The sequence below is a fragment of the Colias philodice genome, chromosome 21 (assembly GCF_061535455.1).
Source record: "Colias philodice isolate Cphi_HAF_F1 chromosome 21, ilColPhil1 Martin Lab GWU primary, whole genome shotgun sequence".
NCBI classification, from domain to species: Eukaryota; Metazoa; Arthropoda; class Insecta; order Lepidoptera; family Pieridae; genus Colias; species Colias philodice.
The window spans coordinates 3,831,785-3,853,911 of record NC_143106.1 but is presented as its reverse complement, the minus strand read 5'-3'; the positions used below and the strand labels follow the sequence as shown (position 1 = coordinate 3,853,911).

The following is a 22,127-nucleotide window of genomic DNA, read 5'->3' as shown; positions in this document are numbered from 1 at the left end:
GTATCCGATGCGTCCGTCATAAGTGCGAGCGATGCATCGGCCTTAGGGTGCTAAAAAAATCTGCACTTTATAAACAAAAACATAAGTTGAGTTACCTTGGCGATAATAAATAACCATTTATACGGTCGCCGTAAACTAAGATCTAAAGTCATTAACTTAGTACCAAATGTCTTAATTACACTAAACTACACTTTATAATCACTACACAGTACACTCACTCGCGGATTGGTTATTTTTCGACACTGGTAAAATTAAATCACTTTTAGTCGGCTCTCCTGCTGCTTCCGCCACGCACAAGGTTGAAGATAGTACAATCTGGCGTTATGCTTAAAGCAGTATTGAAAAAACATAACCAACTTGGTTTTCTCTGTTTTGAGCTTCCTGCACGATCGCGACTTCGTGATGCGGAACGATGCGTGCTATTTCCATACCTTCGACCGCTGAACGATTTTCCTCTCGAGCCTGCACATTCTAGCTGGTTTATCCGCTGCTTTAGTTGTGCTAACTGCTCGAGGTTTAACGGTACCGACGAAACTGGAACTGCCGGATTAATTTTTAATTGTAAACAAACGATATCTATGCAATTCACTAATATAATGTTCACTTTTCGTCGGGAGTCACCAATGTAGGGTTTGTTATGTGCGGGTGTAATAAAAGATGTAATAACTACGCAAAGGTTATATTTCGTTAACTACATATATATATTCGTATGTAATTAATATTCGACCTAATGCGACCAACCCGCGTCCCGACAAGCCCTTAACTAACTGTGCATAACGCACAAACTGTTTATATACGAGTTACCGTGTGAACCTATGGTGGGAACTTTCTTAGTAGGTACTACACTTGAAATATTTCGGTAACTCGTAAATTGGCTTGTCGTCGCTACATGCGTAATGGATTTTATAAATCGCATAAGTAAAGAAGTAGATACAATTAATTTGATGAAACAAATATTTATTTCCATGAACGATTCTGAACTTCTATATTGGATTTACTATGAATTTTACAACGTACGCGTCGGTCCCATATAATCCCACCTGTTAAAAATCTGTACAATCCTTATTCGCTTTCCATGAAATATGGAAATGCGTGTTTTGTTTCATTCTGTAAAATATTCAGTTTTGTCACGAGAATATCTCAAATGTTAAACGGTCAGCGGCGCCTGTGAGACTCTAGTTTCAAAGAGACGTGTATCGCATAAATCTTCGTCAAGTTGGAGAGTCTTCCTGTTGCATGCTCCGGAATGAGACCACTAACGCTTACTAATATTTGTGCTCTCTGTATAGACATGGTAATGAAGTGGTTGCGTTAAAATTAACTCATAGGGAATATGTAAAGTGGCGTTGAGATGCAGTCAATATTATGTGTGGTGAGGTACCTCTTCAAATTATTGGCCCATATGCAAATGAAGGGTTTGAGGATACGTTCAATGGTTGGGTAAATTTTGCTCTTAGAATGAAGATTTACTCAATACGCGTGTGTCGCAAGTGACGTAGATGAATACTAACTAGCTTTCGGTAGTTTTAGATTCACTGTGTTGTTCATTTAAAAAAAGACAGCTCGAATTTGAGTTCCTTTCTGGTTTTATGCAGCTACTAGAGTTTAAAAAAAATTTAAAATAGTGGCTCACATTATCCTAATTTAAATTTTCCCACATCCATATTGTTAAAATCCTATGATATATTTCTATAAACACTTACAAAAAAGGATGTTATAAGTACATAAACGTGTGATACAAAACATGCATCTTTCATGTGTTGGCGGAACCGGCGTATCACGCGATGCTTTCTATCGTGGCTTCATCATTCCCTGGGATCATCAATCCAGTGAGACAGATATGTGTTAATATTGTGGTCTGTTTGAAAACAAACTTGAGAGATTTTAGGTTTACTTAGACTGTTTATGATGCCTTTTTGACTCTACCATTTCTTTGGATTGTTTATAAGTCGATTGAAGTTGTTTATTACTCTTTTACGGATAAACATTGAATAATTTCCATTCAGATAAGCCATTCAATTGAATCAATTTATCATAAAACAATATCGTATATAAATTGTTCAATGTCGCGATGTGTTGTAGATCTCCATTGTTAGAATGTTAACAAATTGCTATTACGCCACGACAACACAAACCCTTCTTTCAATACAAACACTTATATATAGTATCTTCATTCGGATCTCGTGTCGCGCAGTTTGTCTGACGCGTCATTATATTATCTTCTATCGATAGAGTCTTAGCTAAACCATATGAAGTATTTGTGGAATCTTATACAGCTAACTTCTGGGAACGTAAAGCAGACAATAATAAAGCCTGAATAACAAGTGAGCATCGTGGACCAAAAACAACGTTGTAAATATAAGCAGTAACGGCGATGCCACGGATCACGTAGTAAACTAGACAGAGCATACGTAAATGTACATACTACATACCGGATGACAAATAGGAGGTACACATAGCCATTTCGTTGTTTTAATTGGCTTTATTCCGCGCTCTCACTCGCGTAGAGACCGCATGAAAAGCATTTCATATTAATCCAAACTATGAATACTACAAGAATAACAAACAACCTTCCAAACAGATTTTCGCGACTATAATAGTTGGTGAATATTGGCACAATATTGGCATGCTCACATAATAACAAAATTCAACATATTAACAAACTCTAGGTTCTGGGTTACCGGTTACATGCTTAAAATGTTTAGTTGCATGGCATTAAATATATTGTTATCGAAGTTCGGACTAATAAAATGATTGCTGGTAGGTTATAGAAAATGAAAGTAATGATATATTCGAATTGTGATGCTTTAATTAAATTATATGATAGTGTTCTATTAATCAATATAAAAATGCAAGGTTTCTTTTTCTAACTTACATTTATTCGCGATCCTTCCAAACTATTAGGTACATTATGTATCTTATACATTTTATTTTTAAGTTTTGGTGAATCACAAATACAGTTGAGTTGATAATACATATCGCTAATATTATTTATTATTACAAAATAAATAATTTAAAGCAATTAATATGATTGCATTGTATATAGAATTGTAAAATAAGGAAACACGGTCTAAATAAGATGTTTAGCATGTAATTAATTTTCACACGGTTCTGTAAATGGCATTTACTTCTTATTCCCACGATGGTGCACATTTTAAAAAACGTATTAGAATAATATATTATCTGAACAATATATACATATATTGTAAGTATATTAAAATATTTCGACTACAGAAAGCATAATACAGATTTTCTAAATTGAGAGCTCTTTCTTAATAAATATTATTTTTGTCGTAAGCGGTTAAACTTTGTAGAAAAAATAAACATTTTTGTATGTCAATAGGTGCTACCAAAAATGATTTTTTGTACTATTTTGATTAAATTTATCTTACAGGCTTTACAGGTTATTTCTACGACTTAAATTGAAACAAATAGCAAATAATAGTTTATTTCAATGTTGCATGTATGTCGCTGGCTTGCCTTTCATAACATAATATAATATTTGTTTGAGACATTCAATACTTAAAATTTAATGTATAGTAAGGTCTTACCAGTAAAATATTAGTACCATGAAACTTAGAAGACTAACCCGATGGATAATGACATGTAATTATAGTTTGCTTTTCACACAAAAATAGATAACTACGTGCCAACGATTTAAGAAGAATCTTCGATTTTCACAAGCACCAAGCATCACTTTCGTTTAGTGAAAATCGTGTGAAGCTTTGTCTCCGGAGATCAATAAGAAACATTGATTGGTGCGGAACTACAGTTCAGTAATTATTAGGTGAGATAATAGGAACTGACAAAGGCTCGTAATTTGCGACGTGACGACTTAGAAAGGTGCTATGTAGGCGATTGAATTTGAGATAACACACGTTTGCTGAGATGAAAGTGCGTTCGGACGTTGGCGCCCAAGATGTCTCTATAGTGCTAAATAACTTTAGCAAGTTTGTTATGTAAGGGAGTATGGTCGGAGATTTTTGCTCTCAAATATTTTATGGTACAGATGAATCAAAATTTTATCTTATTTTTGTATCAGACTTGACTCGTTGAAGTACTTGTGTGTCGTCGTAATGATCGTCGTCCTATTTTTATTCCTGTAGGGACACAGACCTCTTATGAGCATTTAGTCCATAAGTATTAACTGATAAATGTCAAAATATCGGTGTTACTGCGATGTTTTTAACCCTTGACGCTGGTGTATGTTTTAGAGTACTTTATCAGTAATCCTAAAATAACAATAAGATTTTCTATCATAAACTTATCAAGATATTTTACAAATACAAATAGGATGAGGAAATATGTGTAGCTATGGATTTGTGGTGGTTTGTAACGGAGTGCATACTTCGTGTTTGTATGGGACGCTCTGCTAGAGAGCCTGCTCATTAACGGCATTCTTAGATACCTTGTGTGTTAGAGAATTAATGGATGATAACCTGGGTAAATAAATTGTTTATATTGCTTTGCTTTTTTCAAAAGTTGAAGTCGAAACTTAAAAATTGTTTCGATAAAATTAGTGTCGGTGGAAGAACATTTTATTAGGGATAAGAACAAGGAAATAATAATTCTGTGAGAATATTGTAAAGCGAGAAAATTAATTAAACGTTATATTTACAGAATCAGTTATGAGTTAATAAAATTGGTTGAAAACATTGCTAATTCTTCGTAGACTTGTTTTAGTGATTATGTTACAATAATTAATAAATTCTAATTAAAAGGAAAAACTTAAAGCTTACCACAAAATTAAATATTCAATTATTCTAACATTTATAAACGCAATCACAAGTCACGTTGCGACATAGCCTCGTGTGTTTGTAAATTTCATGTATTTTGCAATGCAATCTCCCTTCGTGCATGCATCTCATAATGTACGATAATGTACGACCATGTAAATAGAAGATTAAAGAATATTAGTTACAACATTTTGTAAGTCATATTAATAGTGTGAACGACATGCTATTTTCACATCATTTGTGGTCATTTGCGAGTACCCTTGACTATTCAATTTGTTGATTTACGTCGCTTGCACAATATATATGTAATAAACTACTTACTATGTCTTAAAGTATTGGAATAAAAAAAATAAGGTTTGTCTTACTAGTACTTGTCCTATGAGTATTTCATTATCAATTAAAACTTATACTTAATCAATAATAAGAACGATTTGTCTTAGCTGAGAGTGAAGTTATAGTTTTTAAGTTCGAATGAAAATCCTCATGAAACGTGGATAGAAGATAATTTACCCAACCTGACTGTAATAAATAAAGCTCACTGCGCTGGTTCATGAGACATACAAAAACTTTAATTTGAAAGTGACAAAATAATTTTAACAATTGTATTTTTTAAACGCAACTTAGTATTATCGTTTGAAGAATTACACCAAATTATGGACATCTGCTCCAGGTGGCATTGTAATTACAACAATGTTAATTGAATTAAAGCGATTTCTCAGTTAATCTAATTAAATTGGTCCATTCACGCCTCTGTTAATTAGTTAACACGTTGTGGCCCTCTCTATGGGTGCGGTAATTTTTATAAGAGCATTTTATTTGTGACTAGTGTCATGTTCTGTAGTAGTGGTGAAATTATGTAATTTATCATGGAAAACGTATGTACTTTGAACCTTTTTTTAGCAATTGTCTCTGGAATATTTATATTGTAACTAATTGCATGAAAATGGATTTGCATGGCATTGTTTATGTAGGATGTATGTGTTTATTTATTTATTTATTTATTTATAATACTTCATTGTACAAACATGAAAGGACAAAGCAGAAAAAAAAAAAAGAACAAAATTACAAAGGCATCATTTGTACAAAAGGCGGCCTTATTGCTGAACAGCAATCTCTACCAGGCAACCTGGTAGGAAAGGAAATGTAAGAAGGTCGTGGGATAGCGCAAAATAAATGACTATAATTACAATTACATAATATAACAATACATTGCAAATAATGTAAAATAGACACATTTACACACATATTTATATAAACTAAATATTGCATATTATATACTTCAAAAATATGTAGGTACATACTAAAATACATACATAAAATATTACTAAAATACATATTGTACATACACATACATAATATTAAATACATACTAAACATACACATACATATTACAAAATACATACTATACACAAGCCATAGTACACAGATGATAAGACATTCAAAAACAATGGTTACAGTTACAGATGTCAGCAAGCAGAAACAGAAAGGTAGGGAAAAAGCTACAGTAAGGAAAGGTAGTGATCTTTTAATAGTGATTTAAAAGAGGAGAGCGTTTTAGCGCGTCTAACACTCTCAGGTAAAGCGTTCCAAAGTTGGATAGCACGAACAGTAAAAGAGTTGTTGAAAAAATTGGAATGGTGGATAGGAGTGCATAGTAATAACAGGTTGGAAGAACGAAGAGAGAGGGAATTGCTAGAGCTTAAATACTCAAAGTTGTCCTTTAAGTATTGCGGTGACTTAGGGCTAAATAGAATAGTGTACAGAAGATGCAGCAAATGAGTATCCCGGCGTTGGCGGATGGGGAGCCACTTTAATCTTTTCCTAAACTCAGAGACATGGTCAAATTTACGTAGTCCAAATATAAATCTGACACAGAAATTTTGAAGCTTCTCAAGGGTGTCCAGCTGATATTCACGAATATCAGGATAGCAGGAGTCAGAAAAATCAAGGAGAGGAAGGAGGAGGGATTGAGCTAACGCAGTTTTGGTTGAGATAGGAAGAAAGTTGCGTAAGCGCCGTAAGGAAAAAGCAGAAGAAAAAACCCTTTTTTTCACTTGTTTAATTTGCTCATCCCAGGAGAAAGTTTGGTCAAGAGTCAGGCCAAGATTTTTAACCTGCGTGCTGTACGGGATAAGTACACCATCAACGATGACGTTCGGAAAATTGGTCCAGTCGATTTTCGAGATTAATTGCCTACTTCCGAATATAATAGCCTGGGTTTTGAGAGGATTAACTGTTAAACCATGATTTTTGCTCCATCTGACAATTGCTGCAAGATCAGCGTTTACTTGGAAAATCGCTTCAGGAAGTTCAAGGAGTGAGGCGTGGTTATACAATTGAAAATCGTCTGCATACATATGGTAAGGTGACACAATGGAATTGGAAATGGAATTTATAAATATGGAAAAAAGGAGGGGAGACAAAACGCCACCTTGAGGAACACCAGCGGAGAGTTTATGTTTAGTTTATTTATTTATTTATTTATTACTTTATTGCTCTTAAAAATTACAAATTGAGACTTAATCTAGGATACATATGTAGTAATATGAAAAAAAAAGTTTAAATTAATTTAAATATTTTTTTTTTTCTAATTAAGTGTTATGATTCAAGCGTCTTTATTACATTTTTATCCATAAAAAATTAATGTATGTTCTAAATATTCATGACGCTGACAGACGCGTTTATGTAGATAGCTTTTTACGCAATAACATTGGAAACAAAATGAGTTATTTTTTTCGTTAGAAATTTATTTAAATTCTAATAAAAATGTTTTAGTTAGGTCACGCTTGTCATTTCTATTGCTAAAAACAACATTAGGATTACATAACCCGGTTAACAAATTGTTTACTCTGTGGCATTAAACTGAATTTTCTTAGAAAGCCCATTGTTTATTTAACCCCCTTTTTTAATGTTTCAATTGATGGTTATAGGTTACGATTTTAAAATCTATAAACCCCAAATTCTCGTTTTAACATATCGATTACGTAAAATCTTAAAAACAGTTAAATAACTATGGAGATCTAATCCAAATAAAAATAAATACAAATTCTAAAACACGTGTTATGATAGGATCTAAATTGTGGAGTTATTGTTTTGTTATCGATATACATAAACATTTAAGCACTTGTTCCGAATGACATTGACTTTCTTGCGGCATCTGATATCACAATTCACAGCGCGGCAGGTCGCGTTGCGCCGGCGCACATGCACGCCGTACGTCGTCACGCGCGCGCGCATCCACGCTCCGCGAACGCGACAGCCCGCGCGCCGGGCCCGCGACATGCCCGCAGTGAAAGTATTTAACATATTCGGTGGGCAGAAGCCAGCCGAGAAGCAACCTTCCGCATCCCCCGCTAATGCGGCACCTCAAAAATTCTACAGGACCTTTTCAGTCGGTCCCGAAATCTCACCCGAGCACAAGGGTGGCAAAGTGACCGCGATTGCCGCCTGTCTCGAAAAGCGAATTAGTGAACCCGCAAAACTGTCTAGTGATACCGCGCAAATAAAAAAATGTTCATCCAATACTAATGTCAGTGAGACTGTGTTTTCTAAAACGGAACTTAAAACTCGCCACCACACTTATGAGAATGTGAATATTTCCGAAAGGCGAACCTTCTTAAAAAGCACATTGCTAGAAGAGAGTAAAGGTTATTCTTCGGTTTATGAAAACGTAACAATCGTTGGTAAGAAGCGTGAAAACGATATTAAAGCTGAAACTGATAAAAATTCGGAATCAAAGCTTAATAAAGCATTAGAATCATTCGATAAAATATTATCAGAGTTTTCAACTAGTACATCTTTAACACCTGAATTAAATTTAGCCGCTAATTCAAATTTCATTGTGCCCAAGCTACAGAAATCTAAAACTTGTAGCATAATTGAATCTCGTTGTATATTAAAGAAATCAAACTCGGATCCCGAAGACAGGAAAACGCGTAATTTATCTCGAAATAATTCAATTGATAAAACTACTAGTTTGTGGAATCTAGACGATATGAAGGGAAAGGAACTCACCAGTCCATTGAAGCCTTTGTCACTTCCAACGAATGACAAAATCAGCTCAGATAAGTACGCTACATATAAAATATCGTCAAAAACGCCAACTCGTCCAAACTGTATAAAAACTGAAGATTTAAAAAAACTCGACGTTAAAACAAGAATTCTTAAAAAGACTTTTTCGAACCCTCCGTCAACACCTGTTCCGGTTGTTTCGAAAACCAAACCAGTCCCTAAGAAAATGGAGAAAAAGAGTCCCGAAATAAAGAAAATAAAAACAAAGACCACTACCACTAACAATATAGAAAGCAGTTCAAAATCACGAATGCAAAAAGCGAAAAGCGTGTGGGAACTTGGTAATGAATCGGAAGTATCACCTGTATTAGAAAGGACAAAGTCATCAACTTCTATCGCGGGCTCTCCCAGTAAGATCCCGGTGATTAGGAGTCAAATGTCTCAAAACAAATTCAGTAGCACTAGAGCGCTGTTTTCTCCCACTCCGGTTGATCTAAACAACTTAGACCAGGCCAGAGAGTGTGCTCAGAAAAAGAAATCGAGTGTCTTAAGAAAAACCACAGAAAAACCAGATCTAATCAAACAAACAAAGCAAAAGTCTCAACTCAATTTAAAGGCCGACGTGAAGCGACCGAATGACAAAACCAAAAAAGATGCCCTTGATAAAAAACAGCTGTCATCTCCAAAATCGTCAGTTAGAGATTATTCGGAAGAAATCAACGCAATACGTGCTAAGCTACAACAAAAAAAATTGAACAACAAAAGGGACCTCGTAATAACGACGGATTGTAGGCGAAATGAAAATGAATCCGAAATCGATTTACCACTGTCGCCCGTAAAGAATATCGTACAAAGGTTGGAATTTAAAACGGCAATAGAATCGAAAATTGAACCTGCGCAATTTATAAACTGTAAAGTAATCCCGCCGGTACACAAGGTTTTGTGTGTAGCTAACACTACTTTCCACAACCACTTGAGCACACTCGTCGGTCGTCAGATAAGATGCGTCGAATCCTGTAATGATACAAAATTATGTTCTCAATATGGGAAACTGCCCCTACAAAAACCAATCGACGAAAAAATATCAGATACGCATTCAGATTGCAGTGACGACTCCGGTCACGTATCTAATGACGCCGTACACGACAGCGACGTGGCTTATGATACTATCCGGGACTTGAGTCCTGTGGGGACCGTGGATGAAGTGGACTGTAAAGTATTGAGTGAACCTGGACAATTCGGGAGTGGTGTGGCCGCCAGCAATGTTTGTCCCGTGCGGCCGGCGCGGCGCGGGGAGCGCAACGAGGTCGTTAGCGGTACCAACGCCAGCGCTGACGCTTCCAAAGTGGAAGAACAGGTACGCGACACTGTTGACATATCGATAACAACAAATTACAGGTGACTGCTTAGTTCGCCAGTCAAAACAAGCTTGTACTTCTGACACGCCGCAAGATAGATTTATCACTTCCATTTAGTAATAATCTAAACTGTAGTGTGAGACAAACTTCTGTTTTGTTATAACAGTTTCCTCAACAACGTAATCTTTCAATTTTTATTACGTATACTTTATTAGCATGTTCATTTCTAGAAATATATCCATAACAATACTAATAACAGGTATAGCGATGAACATTCTAGCTTGTTATTATGCAAGCATTTGATAAATTTTCTAAGATATGCCTGCCTAATTAGCATTTGCCATTCAAAAGTAGACAATACATAGACGTGATAGGAATCGGTCAACTGGCATAAAACAAGTAACAGTGCTTTCACGTATACATTATATACATCGACATCAAGTGGCATAAATACCTGAATTCCCAACGTTACGTGACAAAATTAACGCTCAAATAAAAACAAATTTCAACACCTAACCTTTCGTTACATTTATAAATCGATGGTAAACTATTAGATAACAGGCTTAACACGAGACACACTAATCAAAATCCATAAATTTGCATCTAAAATTCATCTGTCAAGAGGCAATTGACTCACAATCGATACGAACCCAAACCGGCACAGCGCTTATGTAACTTCCTATCGGCATTCTTTCTGTCTTGAAAATTTTAATTAGCACGAAAGTCTTCAATTACGTAATGGAAGTAAACGCTTTAAGTTCCTTTTAAGATACACGAGGAATCCGCTGTAAAGTGTCTTTCATAACACATGTCAACATGCTCCTACCCAACTTGGCGGTATATGTTACGTATTCTACATAAAAACCATTCGTCAAATCAACTTTCATTCGCGATCGAATGCGGATTACAAGTTATTACGGCACGCTGGAATTTTACTATTGTTTAGATAACACAAACAGCAAAATATTAAACTCACTTTCACTGTGTTTCCCGGCGCGTCTCTCGCCTTGTATGACTATACGATTTTCGGCAATTAGTACTACGTTTCCAAAAGTAACTACAGCATCGATTGAGAAATCAACCTTACGGATTTCTATTTCGAAAACGGATTGTTATTATATGCTGATCCATCCCTCAACGTGTTGTAGTGCAAATATAATGCCAGTCACTTTCTGGTTTAACTTTCTTTCATTGTTATTCGATTGACTAACACCGTTACGTAGTTTAATACATAAATTACTGCGAACATCTCTCCATATTTGTAATATTGAGACGTCAAATTCAGTATACGCGATACATAATGCTAATGGCCGACCATTATACCACACATTATACTTAAAATTAATTTCCCAATTTGTCTTAAAAACAGGCAAGCGTTTACGTTTAAGTGAACAATTAATGTGCTTATAATACTTTTTCAACTTTCTCGAATTAAGTTCAGCTGAAAATGGCAAATATTACAGTACTTTGATGATATTTAAGGAGCATAAAAAATTTAGAATATTCTACACATGTTAAATGAAACACATTTCCTCTATAAAAGACAGGTAGAGAGTGAGTCTCTATTTCTAACAAAACGTTCACAATATCTCTAAAAGAACGTACAGAACATGTCTTATAATTGCTAGCAATTACCTTCAGCGGCGTTTCACCGAGATTCCGAGTTTGTAAACAATTCCTATCATCTCTGATACGGTTGCATACGAAATAACTTTCCCTTGATTATTTAATAGTTAATTTCGTTTCCCGTACCGGTGTACGATCAAAGCGTTCAATTCGCTCGGTCACGTACCCTGCATTGCTTTCGTACATAAATTGTGATCTCTCCACACCACATGGAACATGCCCATCACGTAGAGCTTTCCCCGCTTGTGTCATATCCTTTCTTTGGATGTTTTCTTAATGATATCATTCATGGGCTCGTTTGAATGAAGACATGCAACTATTGAGTTTCTTGCCGGTCCTTCTCCATAGATACTGCTTACCGAATCGGTGGTAAATATTAAAAAAATGTCATGGCGATTCAACAGTGCTTCTAGAAGAAGTCTAATTGAACAAATAAATGTTTGTTTGTTTGACAAGGCTTGTTGGTCGCTCCCAGTTAAAGAAACTTTGAAATGAAGTACACTGCAATTTTTATCCGTGAGCGAACTTCCTGGTAAAAAATAAGTGAAAACTTTAAAGCTTACTAGCTTGTACTATATTTTATTCTGTGTTATGTTATTTGATATGCACCAAATATTATCCGGATCCGATTAGCATTTCTAACGTGATTGTGTAACAAAACTTTCGTTTTTTTTTTATAAAAATATATGATAGCATATTCATAAGAATATTTTATTAAAATATTAGTCTGTATCTACATTTGCAAAATTTGTGTTTAAATTATGTATTAAAACGATGGTCAACATATATTGTAACGTTTAACAATGGTGCTGTTTACTTATTTCTTGTTTTTAAGAAAGCAATTATCATAATGTCATAATCGTTTAAATAATTACGCAATCGAAAGTTCCGCGTAATGTATTGCTGCTCTCTTATGATAATTTGGCTTCATTATCTGTACAGTGTTTCACTTTTATAATGACACCCAGCATCTCACGTACGCTCCTAACTACTGTAATATGAATACTTAACTTTAATAAAGTCTTTAGTTTGCACGATTTTAAATTCATAACTATTATTTTTAAAAGTCTGGTAACACGTAGGTAGAATGGTGCCAAACAGTAGCAAATTATTCTACATAAATCAATTCCTCTCAACTGAGTTTCAAATTTAACATAAAAATCGTGTGAATTAATTTTAAATTGATTGAACGCAAACTGAGTCACATATCATAAGTATCTTTCGCCGATGCTTATCAAATTAATCCATCAAACGAACGTTTCAATTGCAATAATATAATTTAACTGCACTCATAAACTAGTTTTATCTATAAGGAACGTGAAAATCGAATTTCTTCACGATATATGAACGGGGCAATCGTTTTCTAACACCAATAAGGCAATTGTTAGAAACAGCTACAATTTGCGAGCTCTCGCGTCTCGGCGTGGACAAATTGTTTGTGTAATTTACGAGATGATGTGAGTGTGTGCTGTTTGTTCAGGGTTCGCACATGACATTTCTTTTTAACACGCTTTTTTGGAAATATATATGTTTTAGGAACATGTATTATTTGGTTATTATGTAGAAATGCACAACAGATCTTTCGTTAAGTATTCATCTAGAAAATATGTTAATATGTTGGTTGCTTTCTTTTATCCACATATAAAGAAAGTGATAATTAAACAATTCTTCCACTAATGTGAATCAATCTTATATCTTTTACAAATAAAACATTTACATATTTGAATAATCTTCTTAGTAGAAATCTAGATAAATTAAATCGTACACACAGCGAAAAAACAAAAGTTGATATACATAACGATTCGATAGATCGACTTTCGTATTCATTCTGTGATAGCGCCTTCATTTATCGAGAGCAATAAATCGAATAGATTCATATTAAGTAAATCGAATAGATTCATATAACGTTGGTGTGAGCCCTGAGTAATGGTGGCAATCGCAGCTCTGCAGGTGGCTGATAATGACAGGCTGACCCAGCTGGCCGTCTCGCGATAATGGGCCCCGACACCCATTACGCTAGACCATGAGCTGGTGGTGTTTCTTGTATTATGTAACTGAATAATGAAGAGAAATTGGCATAGCTTTTATTGTAAACTAAATATGATTTTGTAATTGCAATCTTAATGATATTACTAGCTGACTCGGCAAGCGTTGTTTTGTCAGGAAAGGCATATATATTAATATGGAGAGAGAAAAGCTGTTAATGACATATCTCTAAAAACCTTTTAAAGGGAAACAAAAGCAATCAGACTAACAAATGTAATATGTAATACAAAGTTAACAAGTGTTACTGAATAGGTTCAGCTTTGAGTGGGTGAAGTGGGATTAGTAAAGCTCACTTGTTTATGTCCAAGAAAGTGGACGTGTGAAAGTTTCACACTGCTGCATTCAAATGTCTCATCAGTGGGAAAATATATGCGCTTATCTAAATCTCTGCTAATATCTAAGAAAAGTTTAGGTAATATTGTTAAACGCAGTGCTAATTTCAATCAGATATTTATAAAACAGTAATTTATGTATTTATCAATGTCTTTAGGAAAGCCTCAAAGTATAAAGACTTTGAATATCCAGCCAAGTCTGCCAAATTAACTCGTTTAAAAATAATATTTAGAAACAATTACAATTCAAAATAGTATCTATTCGGTAAAATTTGAACTCAAAAGAAAACATTTCGAAAAATATCGATTAAAATGAAGCTCAAATATTTACAAGCGTGCACGACTTTCCATTAAATGTCATTTTATTTTTATGTCTCTATCTCTTACGCTACAGTATTCCGTTTCTTGTAAAACAGTATTTAATTAACATCTCGGCTCTAATGCGATGTTACATTTAATTTGCAACAGATTGAAGACAGTGTCGTTTGAAGGTTGTATCAATTAGAACTGCTGTAGGACAAATCGTGGTATTAAGCTGCGTTATGATACCTTTTATTATAATATAATCTTTAAAGATGTCTAATAACTTCATTGAAGGTTTATGATAAAGGCTACCATTAGTAGTAGTAATAATGGAATATCAGTTCTTATGTATCACTTCTATTAGATAGAGCATCAACAATTAAATGTGTATTATAATTGAAAAATACATAATATGTGTAAAATATCTGAATGAAGCTTTGTTAGTTATCATTACATCTCATAATTAAAAATACAGAAAATATGATACAGACATGTATTTTTTGTTATCAAATTTAGACAAGACATACATTATAAATTCAGAAGCTTTTTATAAACGTTAAGACAAAGCGCAGGTTAAAGTTCATTGTTTTTGCGAAAACGCGTATGTTTGTAAAAAACCTTTGTATTAAAGCAATTGTTTGCTCCAGTGGGTCGACACTTAGAACATCGTTTTGGTTAGGCTTCCATTATCAAGCAATTTTAAACTTCATTCAATTGACATAGAGTTCAAATTATTTTGTACTTTTCCAAGACCTAAGGTCAAGTCTGGCTTGCCAACATTTAGAAAAAATAAAAATATTTCTAATGTTGGCCTCTCCGATGTAATCATATAATAAAAGATTTAATATTTTAGTTTTAATTATTTATTATTATTTCTTCTTTTTTTTTAAACCTTATTTTTGTACATTTTAATTTTAAGCTAGTACATTAATAAATTATTTCTTTCTTTCTTCAATTTCTTGTCAATGGTTAAGACTTAGGCATAGACAACGTCTTGATGTTGATTTGTTGTTTGAAATTTGAATTCAAAATGGCGTTTTATTTTTTTGTTTTGGTGGATGTTTACAAAGTTTGTTCTTCGTATATCGTAAATTTTGTTATTTAGGTACTCAGTTAATGTACAGTACATTTTTTAATTTCTAATATTTCTGCCAAAAGTGAAAAAAGAAGAAAAAGTGCTATATTGTGTACCTAAACAATGTTAAAATCTTTGTGTGTAATAATTGTGATTTGTGACTAAATATTTGCAATATGTACCCAATGACTGTTCTATAAGGAAGATAAAACATAATAAATACATAACAATTTATGAGAAAACGTCTCTAACACGTCATGTTCTGGCTGTAGAATCAATTGGAGATATTATTATTATGTCCAAAGAAAACAACGGCTTCTTCATATACAATTCCAATATGGCGATCCGAAATTCCGAACGGCAACGATATATTGGTATCGAAATTTAGAACGAGATTTAATAGAAATCCCGCAAAATATTTCAAGGAAAAGTATAAAATGTGAATCTAGTTGTATTCACATAATATTTAAGCCGAATTCAGTCCTACATGCCTAAATAAAGATATTCAGTAAAATTCAAATGGAATTATCCATTTTTGCTGATAATAGTGAGGTTTAATATTATATAAAATGTTATTATATAATTAATATTATAATAAACTTATTCATCTACATTGTTGTTTTATTTTTAATTTCCTATAAATTTGAATATATGGATGAGAATTAGTAGTGTTGTTACCCAGCATCGATAATTTTATCGATATCGATATGAAGTTTTATCGATACTAGCACTCATAAAGAGACATCACTAGCAACGTCTACTTTTTAAATGTTGGCAGCAATGTGGGTCATGTTTGACGTAAATTTTTCATAGGTTGGTATATAAGATTTGACCTAAGTAATACATGCATATGTGTGCGTGAGCTCGAAATCGAAGTACTGAGTGCCGTCTCTTACTATATTACTTGCTCTGTGGTTTGCTCTTGAAGCAATGACCGTAACCTCTGCTGAGGATTCATCTTGAATTTTAATTAAACTTTGAATCAGCTGTTTTAAATGGATTGTTATTTGAAGGAGTATGAGTCATGTAGTTTGATAGAGTCATATTTTTCTTGAGGTATATAAATTTAAATGGGAGTTGTAAGAGACGTTTTATGTCTTAGGATTGGTATATCTATGTTTATTATTATTATTTTTTTTTTTTTGAAAAAAATAAGAGCTAAATGAATTCCGGTTGATAAAAATATACAAAAAACACTAAGACTTTCTAGTCTTCTAATTCAATAAGAATGCATGTTTGACTGTATGATGACTGAATATATATTGATTTAAAAAAAGGAGAGTATATATTGAATATGTATTCAAGCGATTATGCTCTATGAAGAGGACTTTGAATATTATAGAGGAAAAATATGGTAATTTACTTTAAAATATAAATCAACTTTACACATATTATATAGTTTGTTCACTCCGATGTTAAAATGTCCTTGAACATCGGAAATTGTTTTTTTATAAGTTTTAATTTAATTCAAATTCAAATTGTCTATATTTTTACGCATTAACTTCATGTTTATTCTACATCCTTTAAAGCTAAAAATAATGATAACACATACAAAAAAAGAAACATTATTTAAATCCATATAATTATTATATAGCAACTATTGCCAAGTGCTTTTAGATAATATAGATATATGATAGAAACCGTATTGGCTATCATTTTAAAGTAAAATAAAACCCAAAAGGCTTAATTTACGGTAAAACAATCTTTTGTTAAATGTAATTATTATGAAAACAATTAGCAGCTTTTATAGTTTTTAACATCAATTGAATGTCGGCTATTGTTCCACGCAATCAGAGAACGTGTTGATACAACGATACCACATCATTTAAACGAAGGTTTCCGATTACACGTCTATAATAACGCATATAATTGCATGATGCAAATCTCAATGCAATCTTGAAGTCAATAGAAGTGTGTTAAGGCTTTTTTTGCGTGCACAATATGTAAACATTGTTATCTTGATGTGTTGCTGATTGTTTGTTTGGAGTATTCTCTGTTGTATTGAATTGTTTGTATGTCCTCGTTTGAATTGCTTATTATTTCTTTCAAGCTTCGATAATACATAGATGTATTACAAAGTAGGAGTGTACGCGAAATTCTGATATTTTTTTTCATGAAAATTAATGTTCTGTCTACGTTAAACAAATGAAGAAACATTAAAGGCAAGCATGTAGAGCATGCACGATTACTGCTATCACAACACATGACGATCTGTACCACTGTTATAGTAATATATGTATTTACTGAGTACATACATTAGTGGGGTACTTTTCTGGTCTAATTAATAACAGTGTATTTATAGTACTGTAGATAGCTGGAGATCAAGGACATGAACTTGAGATAGAGATGACTTTATAGTGAAGTTTTTTTATAGAATGGAGAAATATATTATAAGCTATATGCTTGCACGTATACGGATTTACTCTACTTGTTGCATAACTATCCAATATTTTGACTTTGATTTTAATTCAATATTACATACTCCCACTGCATCTACAACTACACATGTATGTTCAGATATGGTCATAATATATAAATTCGTTTCGTTTTCAACTTTATAACGACATGTATAATTAATAAGAGAACGTTTTGTTAGAACGTGTAGCTGATAATCATAGAAAATGCAATGAAAGTCACGTTCCGTTGGTTAATTGATAGATGTTGCTAAACTAATTCAAAACAACATTTATTGGCCAGTAATTGGCGCCAGATCCGAGATAAAGTTCAATCGGTCAGCGGAACGGATATATTATGTAATGTAAATATTTATATTTAATAATAAGTATTAAATATCGTGTTACTATTTTATGAAGTAATGGTTTATTTATATCCATATAAATCATATATTTTAGATAAAACGATAATTCAGAAACTCGCAACTGATTTTTCTATTTTCATGCCTCCCAATAATAAGTATTTAATAATTAGTATACTTATGTAGTTCAATTATGTATACCGTAATGCCTTATGAAGTTACAATTTCCAATTGAGACTTCAAATTATAATCAGCAGTAAATTGATGATTAAATCTTTCAACTCGTATTACGCTGTCTACTTCTGATTCAGGATGAATGCATCAGTAAATGAAATGGCAAATAATTTTTTTTGTGCTTGCGATTATTTCGTGTTCCAATGATCTCAATTATATCATTAAGTCTTAGTCCACTACAACATAGAAACCTGATTTAGATACTTTTTCTGTCTTATTTAGTTATAAGTTACTACAAAGAATGGAGTTGATACCGATTATGATGAAGACCTGTACAATTAAATAAATAATAAATAAATATTTCAGGACAATTTTTACACACGGCATGATCTGATCCCTTACAAAGCTTTTCGCTTGTGGCTGATAAACATACATAATATGTAATATTAAATAAATACTTATATAGATATGTAACACCCAGACCCAATTAAATCAAATTTAAATGTCGTGTTTATTTCTTATATTCTTCATAATATACTAACTATAACAATCACATGGAGTTATATTGACAGGAATTTCCTAACAGAAAATTGCATTGTATTCACACGTACTGATAACAAAGTAAATAAAACAACTATTAAATCAAAATAATAGTTAAATCACGTTTATGTCGAAATCGAATGTATGTATATTTTGTCTTCGGACTTATCCTTTAGGTTTGGTATTAGTAAAAGAATAAATTCATGTTGTTAAAAAATTTGTTTCGATAATATGAATGAATGGGTTCATAGCCGAAATAATAACGTTGATTGAAATAATTGGCAAAATTATGAATCGTGTCGTAGCTAATAGTAGTGAGTGTTTTTCACGTCGTAAACTTAATCTAAACCAATAATTCTATTTATAGTTGGACTAGTCACGAGACGCTTGATATTTGTAATTAATTAGTATTTTCACTAGTATACGCGCGTTTTTTAATCATCAATAATGTATTGATGAATTACAACAGAAAAATTACACTTATCCTTAAAGTTTAGTTATAAAAGAAAGTTAGCTACAACCTTTCTTTTATAACTAAACTTTAAGGGCATTGAGAATTACTCTAGCGCGTCCCCGTTAAAGACAATATTTATTATAATTCAATTTCATGAAGTAATTCTCATAACAAGACAATCATCTAGCAACGGTATAACGTATTATTTGTCTAAGTTATTACTATTATAGAGCGGAGATCTGGCGCGATATTTATCTCGATTTACAACTTGTAGTGGCTGATGCCGTTAGTGCAAACAGCACGCAAACACATGAAGCATAACCAGTGTTATGTGTTTAAAAATAGGCTCTAATAAACTGGTTGATTCAGTATTGATAGTATGTTTTTATACTATTGTGGTAAACCTGTACTCGGAATACAAAACGTTAGTTACATTGTAAATTCATAAGTAATTGATAGCAGGATGTGTTAATTTAAATTATTATTGATGCATATAAGTTAGTATTAACAGTAATGGCTTGTAAACATATCCGAGTGTTCTATCTCTCCAATCGATGTATAGTTAAATAAAAAAATTCTCCGTTGACATGTACTTCCCATGGACACTCATAAGACCATAACTAAAACATAAATCGAAAAGCATAAGTTGTTATTCATCAGCCACTGTTATTTTATTCTATAACATAATTTTCGTATTAATGTATGCCACTCAAAATAGCATAAATCACAATTTCCGATTGCGACTACTGTATGTCTGTATTGGCATTAAGTGGGTCGAACTAAACGAGGCGACAATAGTTGTCAAATGTAACCGGAGTGGGTCACAGTTAATGATCGTTACATGACCACTACATAGTAAAAGTTGAGGAAATATCTCGTAAACTGGTGGTATGTTTGCTGCGACCCACCTAGTGAGATGCATTGTATGCAATTATATTATGTATTTGCTTAAATTGTTGCTTCTAAAGATTTTTATATTTTTTTCTCTTTCTAGTTGATATTGCTCAATTAGGCTACTTTTAATTGTTCTTATTCGTTACCTATAATTATAAGGATTCATTACTAATCAAATTAAAAAAAAAAACAAAAGCTTAACAAAATTGAAGAGCGTAACTAAATACATGCTTGTCTGTCGTCTGAAAATATAAAAATGTCGATTATCAGTCGAAGGCTGCAACGTTCACTGAATTATAACTGTAACGTTAGTTTCGGTGAAAGTGAACGCGCTGTTTCACGAGAAATAAAAATATATGACGTCACAACCACAGATCGCAGTGTTCGTCGCTTGCAATTGCAGTCAAATCAATTTATTATCTTTTTATTATGCAACCTTTAATTGGTTCAAGGACGAACAATGATAAACACGATAAAATCATTACACTGAGAGGTTTTATTGCAGGTTTTGTTTTATACATTCCGATAAAAGTTAATTTATAATGTGACTGAATTTCGATTCCCAAAACGAAGGTACTGTATATAACTGTATTTCTTTTCGTTTTGCTTCTCGACTACTCCGTGGGTTTTCAACAGCTTGACATGAATTTTTAATCATTTGTTCCCATTGTAGAATCTGGAATAGTACTTCCCCCTGGGAACATCGGTGTCGGTTTTTGCAGAACATAATTAATTACATTTTGTTTACTAATATCAATTGTAATACACATTTTTATACATCTCTCATGTACAGACACCGATCTATTACATTGTGTTTACTATGTGTATCCATAAACAATATTAATTTATTGATTTATCTCTATTGTCACAGATCATGTTCCGCGGCGGCGTGGTGGGCGAGCTGGACGCACGGCGCGACGCGGCGCTCGCTCGCGTGCTCGTGCGGCTACAGGCGCGTGCGCGCGGTCTGCTCGCACGGCGCAGAGCCCAGAAGCTGCGCACACAACACACGGCTGCTAGGTAAGATAGTTTAGATTTTAGGTAGGTGAGGTGTTGTTCCTGTGTAGTGATTCCTTGAAGAGTTAATACGATTTGTTTTGTTGGATAGTCCTCGTTGGTCCTAAAAGGGGAAGAAGACGGATGACGCTGTACAGGATAAATAAATCTTATCCACGAATACGTCTTTAATCCATACAGCGTTATTCTTTTACTTTCGCTATTCAGAAGAATTTCAGGAAATATGTATTGTTACAAAGCAGTTGTGTCTTTGTAACAATACATATTTCCTGCATCTAGCAATTTTGCGTTTGAAAAGAAATTCGTTTTTAGATTTTAGAAATTGTAAACAAGACCGTTGCAAAATTACATTCTATTCAGATTGAATGGCTTTCTTTTTTACTGGTTTTAAATTCATTTAAATAATTAGATAATAACAAATTATATCATATAGAGCAACATGTCCCATTATGGAGGCTATTGACTTTCTAATGTACACTTGTGGGTATCTAAAGATAAGTATTTTTATGCGAACTAGAATATAGTAGCACTCTAGCTATCTCGATATGATTTGATCGTTTATGTTTTATAGTATCAGACCACCTCCGAAGATCTATAAAGTTATCTTCTTCATTTACATTTTTACTGCACTTTTGGTAAGGTAATTGTCACATTGAAGTTATTTTAAACTTTTTATGTTCTTTATCGAACATCAATGTATCTACTTGGGTTTAAGACTGTTCAATTTAATTAACTTTGGTGATATGTACGTGTAACTAACAAGCTACATTCATCTGAAAACATTGATTTTCAGATTGTCATCCAAG

At 33.2% G+C, this 22,127-nt stretch overlaps 2 protein-coding genes across 2 annotated transcripts in view; one reads left to right on the top strand and one right to left on the bottom strand.

The window, feature by feature from the left end:
• Positions 1 to 22,127, bottom strand: part of RhoGAP5A (Rho GTPase activating protein at 5A) — a 161,272-nt gene that overhangs the window by 6,223 nt on the left and 132,922 nt on the right. The window lies entirely within an intron of this gene.
• The window catches only part of Mhcl (Myosin heavy chain-like), a 184,232-nt gene that overhangs the window by 132,317 nt on the left and 29,788 nt on the right, over positions 1 to 22,127 (top strand). Inside the window, exon 22 of the mRNA XM_089708942.1 lies at positions 21,176 to 21,324. Within this exon, the coding sequence (XP_089565068.1) occupies positions 21,176 to 21,324 (149 nt within the window). The remainder of the gene's footprint in view (positions 1 to 21,175; positions 21,325 to 22,127) is intronic.